General features: G+C 47.9%; 1 protein-coding gene across 1 annotated transcript in view; it reads left to right on the top strand.

Moving 5' to 3' along the window:
* Nucleotides 1–335: 335 nt before the first annotated feature.
* VAC14 (VAC14 component of PIKFYVE complex) overlaps nt 336–8,631 on the top strand; it is a 70,584-nt gene continuing 62,288 nt past the window's right edge. Inside the window, exons 1-4 of the mRNA XM_077453539.1 lie at nt 336–542; nt 3,845–3,995; nt 4,349–4,516; nt 5,385–5,447. Coding sequence (XP_077309665.1) covers nt 439–542; nt 3,845–3,995; nt 4,349–4,516; nt 5,385–5,447 — 486 coding nt within the window. The 5' untranslated portion in view covers nt 336–438. The remainder of the gene's footprint in view (nt 543–3,844; nt 3,996–4,348; nt 4,517–5,384; nt 5,448–8,631) is intronic.

Below are 8,631 nucleotides of genomic sequence, written 5' to 3'. Positions count from 1 at the left end.
AATACTCCGTCTGGAGGGGTGATAAAAGATTTTGCCCCCCAGGATAAAACTCTGCCTGGAGAGGCAATAAGGGGCCCCGCCCCCCGGCGGTAATACTCCATTTGAATGGGTGATAAGAGACCCCCATCCCCCGGAACGATACTCCGCGGTATTGAACGCCCTAGCTAATTATAACCCCGCCTTCATCCTGCCCTAGCCCTGCCCATCTTTCACAGTCTGACGCGTCTCCGCCCACTGTAATGACAGAACCGAGTAATTGGGCGTGTCACTGCAGGATCGTTCAATCAGCGCAGCAGAGGGGGCGGGCACTGTGTGCTGGGCGGTGATCGTTCGCGTGACAGCAGAGGGGAGCGAGGTACACGTGACAGACGATCGGAGCCGGTGCGGGTCATATGATAGGAGAGGGGCGGGGCCGAGCAGTGGCGGCCGGTGAGGAAGATGAACGCGGAGCGGGACCTGTCCCCGCTCACCCCCAACATCGTCCGGGCCCTGACCGACAAGATGTACGAGAAGAGGAAGGTGGCGGCTCTGGAGATCGAGAAGTGAGACTCCCACACTTGTCACATGACTGACCCACCCTGTGCCATGGCAGAGACACCCCCATCTGTCACATGACTGACCCACCCTGTGCCATGGCAGAGACACCCCCATCTGTCACATGACTGACCCACCCTGTGCCATGGCAGAGACACCCCCATCTGTCACATGACTGACCCACCCTGTGCCATGGCAGAGACACCCCCATCTGTCACATGACTGACCCACCCTGTGCCATGGCAGAGACACCCCCATCTGTCACATGACTGACCCACCCTGTGCCATGGCAGAGACACCCCCATCTGTCACATGACTGACCCACCCTGTGCCATGGCAGAGACACCCCCATCTGTCACATGACTGACCCACCCTGTGCCATGGCAGAGACACCCCCATCTGTCACATAACTGACCCACCCTGTGCCATGGCAGAGACACCCCCATCTGTCACATGACTGACCCACCCTGTGCCATGGCAGAGACACCCCCCCCTCCCCACACACCTGTCATATGACTGATCCCTCCACCTGTACCATGGTAGAGACACCCCCATCTGTCACATGACTGATCCCCCTCCACCCTGTGCCATGCCAGAGACACCCCCCCCCCCCCACACACACACACACACCCCTGCCACATGACTGATCCCTCCACCCTGTGCCATGGCAGAGACACCCCCCCCACACTTGTCACATGACTGATCCACCCTGTGCCATGGCAGAGACCACCCATCTGTCACATGACTGATCCCGCCACCATCTGCCATGGCAGAGACCCCCCCCCCCCCCCACACACATCTGTCACATGACTGATCCCTGTGCCACGGCAGAGACCCACCCCCCAACAAACCTGTCACATGACTGATCCCCACCCACCTGTCACATGACTGATCACCTCCACCCCGTGCCATGGCAGACACTCTATAAAATCTCCCCTCTCTTGATCTTCAGTATTCCATTCATTACCATCAGGAGGGCGGTGTGACATGTCTTTCTATAGAAGAACATTTCCCACATAGGAAACGCCCCTCACTATGACATCAGGGGGTCTCCCCTCCCCTGATAGGTGACACCCTCACTATAACACTGGGGGGACCCCAATATAGGAAACAATCTTAATATGACATTAGGGGGACCCCAGTAGACATGACACCAAGGGAACCCCAATATATAAAACACCCCTACTAAGACACCAGGTGTCCCCAATATAGGAAACACCCTTGCTATGGCAGCAGGGGGACCCCATTGTAGTAAACACCCATACTAAGACACCAGGGGTCCCCAATATAGTTTTCCCACTTACAAAGAAAGGAAGGATCTATAATTTTTTATCAAATGTGTATTTTGAATGATAGAGACAGAATATCATCCAAAAATCCAGAAAAAAAACATGATAGAAATGTTATAAATTGAGTTGCAGTTCAGTGAGTGAAATAAGTATTTGATCCCCAACCAACAACAATAATTCTGGCTCCCACAGACTGGCTACGCTATGTGGTAGACAGATTAGTCTGTGAATTTAAGAAGGTGCTCCTAATAACAACTCATTATGTATAAAAGACACCGGTCCACAGAATCTCTCTCTTCCATTCAAACCTCCATTCAAACCTCACCATTATGGGCAAGAGCAAAGATCTGTCAAAGGACGTCAGGGACAAGACTGTAGATCTGCACAAGGCTGGAATGGGCTACAAGACCATCAGCAAGAAGCTTGGTGAGAAGGAGGCAACTGCTGGAGTGATTATTAGCAAATGGAAGAAATACAAAATAACCATCAATTGCCCTCAGTCTGGAGCTCCATGCAAGATTTCGCCTCATGGGGTAAGAATGGATGATCGTGAGAAAAGTGAGGGATCAGCCCAGAACTACACGGGAGGAGTTTGTGAATGATCTCAAGGCAGTTGGGACCACAGTCACCAAACAAACCATTGGTAACACAAGATGCCGCCATGGATTGAATCCTGCAGCACCCACAAGGTTCCCCTCCTCAGGAAGACACATGTACAGGACCATCTGAAGTTTGCCAATGAACATCTAAATGATTCAAAGAAGTAATGGGAGAAAGTGCTGCGGTCAGATGAGACCAAAAATTGATCTCTTTGGCATTAACTCGACTCGCTGTGTTTGGAGGAAGAAAAATGCTGACTATGACCCCAAGAAGACCATCCCTACAGTCAAGCACGGAGGTGGAAACATGATGCTTTTGGGCTGTTACTCTGATAAAGGTACAGGGCAACTTTGCTGCATTGGATTAGAATCTTCTTCCCTCAGCCAGAACACTGGAGAAGGGTCATGGATTCCAGCATTACAATTACTCAAAACTTACTGCCAAGACAACAAAGGCGTGGCTCAAGAAGAAGCAAATTAAGGTCATGGCGTAGTCAGTCTCCAGACCTTAATCCTATAGAAAATTTATGGAGGGAGCTGAAACTTTGAGTTGCCAAGTGACAGCCAAGAAACCTTAAGGATTTATAAGATCTGTAAAGAGGAGTGGACCAAAATCCCTCCTGAGATGTGTGCAAACCTGGTAACCAACTACAAGAAAAATCTTACCTCCTGTGATTGCCAGCAAGGGTTTCTCCACCAAGTACTAAGTCATGTTTTGCTTGGGGATCAAATACTTATTTTACTCACTGAACGGCAACTCAATTTATAACATTTGTATGGTGTTTTTTCTGTATTTTTGGTTGATATTCTATCTCTATCATTTTAAAATATGCCTATGATGATTATAGACCCTTCATTTCTTTGGAAGTGGGCAAACTTAGAGAATCTGCAGGGGATCACATAATTATTTTCCTCACTATGACACCAGGGGGATCCCAATATAGAAAATATCTCTACTAAGACGCAAGGGGGACCCCAATATAGGAGACACCCTCACACTATGACACCAGGGGGAACCTGATATGGGAAGCAGCCCTACTATGACACCATCGAGAACCTGATATAGGAGACACCCTTACTATGACACCAGAGGAACCACCATTTACGAGACAATGTCCCCCCCCCCCCCCCCCCTTATCATATAGTTTCCCGTTTTAACTAGTCTGGGAAGTTAATCGATTCAGATACTATATCTATGTTTGGGCACTACTCTTGGGCTTCTGGTCATATGATTTCCCCCTCTGCCGACATTCTAGTGCCCGGCCCACAGAGAGGGGTGTCATTGTTCAGAGTGGAGTCTGTCCATTCACCAATCACGCTTCCCATAGACAGAGCTGGGAACCCAGGAGGAGTCAATCGAGTGAGACTTCTGGCATTTGAATTCTCTGTGTTGGGTGAAGTGTCAGCTCTTTGTCTCCACAGGTTGGTCCGGGAGTTCGTTGCACAGAGTAACACGGCGCAGATCAAACATGTGATTCAGATCCTGTCTCAGGAGTTTGCGCTCTCCATGCACCCACACAGCCGGAAGGGTGGGCTCATCGGACTGGCAGCCTGCTCCATCGCCCTAGGAAAGGTGGGTGGAGATATTCGGTGCTCTATGTGGTGGATGTGTGTCGTAAAGTGATGTCATAATTGTGTTAACTTAATTCTACTATAAAGGAGTAGAGACAGGAGGGTGTGGGGCACGTGGGAGCAAGTAGAGTTTAGGGTGGAGCATAGAGGACTCAGGATAGAGGTGGTGCCTGGGGGGTCATTGAAGATTCAAGGAAAAGAGGTGAAAATGGTGGGAAAGTAGAGCTGAATGCAAAGAAGGGGGTGGGGGTAGTACAATTTAGGGAAATTCAGGGTGGAGAAAGGGCAGAAGAATCCTAGGGAGAAGGGTCTGTAGTTTGATGTTCCCTTCATCGTCTTTCTGTCATTTTGCAGGACTCTGGTCAGTATCTGCGGGAACTTATAGAGCCTGTTCTCACCTGCTTCAATGATGCAGACAGTCGGCTACGGTATTACGCCTGTGAGGCTCTGTACAACATCGTCAAAGTAGCACGTGGCTCTGTCCTGCCTCACTTCAACGTTTTGTTCGATGGACTCAGCAAGGTAACCGAGGACTGGTACCAGATGTCACTGATGACCTGTCCTGTGGAGGAGGATCTTCTGGGGCCTGTTGGGGGAGGCGGGGTATATTTTGGGGTTGGGGGTGTTTGAGGATCTTTAGTGGCCTTTTGCGGATGGATGTCCAAGGGCTCATCAGGGGAGGGTATGTTCTGGGGCCCGTTGAAAGGAGGGACAGGTGATGTTCTGGAGCCCCTTTGGGGCTAGGGGTGATATTCTGTGACCTGTTGGGTGGGGGGGGGGGGTAGGGAAACGATTTGGGGTCCATCAGAGGTAGGGTTATGCACTTGGGCCTGCTGGTTGGGGGGGGGGGGGTAAGGTGATGTTCTAGGACCTGTTGGGGTGTTAGGGTAATGATTTGGGGCCCATTGGGGTAGGTTGATGTGTGGGGGGGGGGGATTCTGGGGCCCATTGGGGGTAGGGTGATATTCCGGGGCCTGTTAGGGGTAGGGTGATGATTTGGGACCTGTCGGGGGGGGGGGGGGGTGGGTTGGGTGATGTTCTGGGGCCTGCTGGGGATAGGGCGTTGATTTGGGGTGGGAGGGGGGGGGGGCTGGTTGTGGGTAGGGTGATGTTCTGGTGCTGCTGTGATCATCAGAAGAGGACCTCAGTCCTGGCCCATCAGGGGTAGGGTGATTATCGGGCCTGGGCCCATTGGCCTTGGCGGAACTAGTGTTGGGATGGGCAGACATCGGCCATCTATGGGCAGCCTTCAGATGAAGGAGCTGGAATGGGGTGTGGCACAGAGGTTGGAGGTGGGGGTTATAGTTGGTGGGGAAGAGGCTGTGATTGGCTGGAAAGTATTTGCTGGGGTGGTGAATTCCCTTCAACTTTCTTCCTTCTCTTCCTGCAGCTCGCTGCTGACCCGGACCCAAACGTGAAGAGCGGATCTGAGCTTCTGGACCGATTGCTGAAGGTGTGTGTGTGTGTGTGTGTGTGTGTGTGTGTGTGTGTGTGTGTGTGTGACATTTTGGCAGCATTCGGCGAGGACTGATCACACTGGACTTTGTTCTAATGCATTTACCAGAGCAGGCAGAAATCGTCAAATGGAAACTGTCCCTTGTTTTCACCAGCACCCCTATCATTAACACTTGGGGTTCACTTTAAAGATTCAACCTGCTACATACACAGCACAATGTCCAGTGTGAATAGGTTGGGGTCTTGCCTTAGGCGGGACTAGTCCATGGGGAGGGCCAAGTCTTGTCCCTCCCCTAGTCTATTATTGGACAGTGAGAGGAAAAAATCAGCTGGCTCCTCCTATCTGCATGGTCTTTGAACTGCAGTAAAAACCTGATTGGTTCATTGTGCTGATTCTCCCTCCACCTCTCTAAATTCTACTGTATTGGGACTGCAAGAGTCTAAAACCAAATCCTGCATAGAAACCAATCGGCGTCCGCTTTTTTTTGGCAAAGCTTCATTGAACAAGATGAAGTTAGCCGCTGATTGGCTACCTTGCGCAGCGAAACCAGATTGTAAGTGCATCAGTTTCAGTAAATCTCCCCCATTGTGTCAATAAAGATAATGCAAAATATACAACCGTACAGGATGAACATCCATAAATATTCGACCAATGACCCACCTCTTCCAGATTTTGCCACTCTACACCACGATGAGACCGCCCACCTATAAGTCACTATTATCTGACCTCCAGGTTATGGGTGGGTCCATTATGGCTGAGCCATAACATCCTTGGGTATACTATAACTCAAATGCCAATCAAAAGATGGTCAGGAATCGGCAGCAGGGATGGCCAAACACTAGGAAACCGAGACCAGACTATATTTTATCCAGCTGTTTTTACTTAGTGCTGCTTATAACATCCAAGTGAAAGATAGAACACCAGCATGTCAGAAAAAAATAAAATTTCAGAAACCGAAACCCTGAGTTGGAAAAAGGATTGCCCCCTTATGTCAGTATTTTGTTGGCCCACCTTTTTGCTTTATTTACAGCCTTTAATCTGTTAGGATATGTCTCTAACTTTGCACATCTAGACTGCAATATTTTCCCATTCTTCTTTGCAGAACTCCTCAAGTTCAGTTAAATTTAATGGTGACCGTTTGTGGTCTGCAGTCTTCAAGTCGATCCCCAGATTTTCAATTGGGTTTAAGTCTGGACTCTGACTCTGACTAGACCATGCAAGAACATTCACCTTTTTTTCTCCTTCAACCACTGTGTGGTCATTTTTGCTGTGTGCTTTGTGTTATTGTCATGTTGGAAGGTAAACCTTCTTCCCATTGACAACTTTCTGGCAAAGGGCAGCAGTTTTTCCTCAAGAGTTTGATGGTATTTTACCCCATCTATTTTCCTTCTATCCTGACAAGTGCTCCAATCCCTGTTGCAGAGAAACATCCCCATAACGGGATATTACCATCTCCATGCTTTACTGTAGGAATGGTGTTATTTGGATGGTGAGCTGCATTGGACTTCTGTTGGACATATCTTTTGGTGTTGAGGCCAAATGATTAAATGTTAGTCTCACCTGACCACCTTTAAATGGTCACCATCAAATTTAACTGAACTTGAACAGTTCTGCAAATAAGAATGGGCAAATAGTGCAAAGTCTAGATGTGCAAAGTTAGTAGAGACAAATTCCAACAAACTAAATGAAGGCTGTAAATTAAAACAAGGTGGTTCAACCAAATACTGACACGGGGGTGATCCCTTTTCCAACTCAGTGATTTCTGTTTGTTTGTTTTTGTTTTATATTTCACTTGGATGTTATAATTTGCACTAGTAAATACAACTGAATAAAACAAAACTGTGCCAGTCTTCATTTCAGGCTGCAAAGCAACAAAATGTGATTATTTTAAAGGGAGTGATTCTCTTCTATACCCACTGTATAATAAAGTAAATGCATTAACTACTTGCACCCCCCCCCCTCTTTTTCATGACCAGGCAATTTTCTAAGACATGTCTCTGGGTTACTATAACCGACGATTGCACAGTCATGCAACACTGTACCCAAATAAACTTTATATAATCTTTTCTCACAAAAAGAGCATATATATATATATATATATATATATATATATATATTTCTCTCACACACAGCCGCATCGCCCTTCCCGCCAGCTGCAGGAACTCCCTCATCCAGGACATGGCAGTGAGCTGGATCAGATCATTTGTCCATGGACAGAAAGTGAATGACAGTACAAGCCCAGCAAGGGACCCAACTTACACCTCAAACCAACCATCCCAACCCCTGCCCACACATAATCTTCCCCCAGCCTCACACCCCCCCCACGAGGAATACTTCCCTGACATGACATTGTGCCAGATCAGTAACAGTATATATATATATATATATATATATATATATATATATATATATATATATATATATATATATATATATAAATATATTAGGGCGGTGGAAATTAAAGATAAATTCCTCGATTAATCGATTTAATTGTTTTGATTTCTTTTGATCGATCAAAAGAGTTCCGTCGGAGATCCGGTGTCGTCGCGGACATCGATGTCATTGGACTCCCTCCCACCCCCCCTTCCCCAAGTGCCTCCATCTGCTAACGAAGGGAAGGGGGAGGAGTCCGGTGACTTTAAAGTTCTGATTGAATGTAACGCTTACGGGGGAGGAGCTATGCACGACGTCACCCGCTGCTTCCCTGCGGTTAATGGTTCCCTTCCCTGCGGTTAATGGTAAAGTAAAAGACATCCACCAGAAAACGTGAAGATACAAGTGAACCACAACCATATAAACAAAATGCCTAACTAGCAATGTAAAGGAGTAACAGGAAGCCTAACTGACAAACGAATTATATAGAATATGTACAAAACTGGGGAATACGGATAAGCAGGGAAGACTGGAGATGGAGAGAAAAGATGGGAAGGTGGAATCGGGACTGGGATCAGGTAGAAGGGGAGCAGAAAAGAAGCAGCAGGTTTCAGGATGAAGAGCAGGAGCAAAATCGGGATAAGTATCAAGCAGGATCTGACAGCAAAGCAAAATACTGAAGTGAAGTGTAAAAGTACAGGAGGGAATAAATACCCTTCCAGCAGCCAACATAATAGTGGAGATAACTGGAAACTGATGGACACCGGAACTACAACTTCCCACTCTGGGAAGCACAGTGCCACCAGCA

This window comes from Lithobates pipiens, unplaced genomic scaffold (assembly GCF_037356315.1).
Source record: "Lithobates pipiens isolate NorthernLeopardFrog02 unplaced genomic scaffold, aLitPip1_a1.2 Scaffold_10, whole genome shotgun sequence".
NCBI classification, from domain to species: domain Eukaryota; kingdom Metazoa; phylum Chordata; class Amphibia; order Anura; family Ranidae; genus Lithobates; species Lithobates pipiens.
This window is presented reverse-complemented; position numbering and strand designations above follow the sequence as displayed.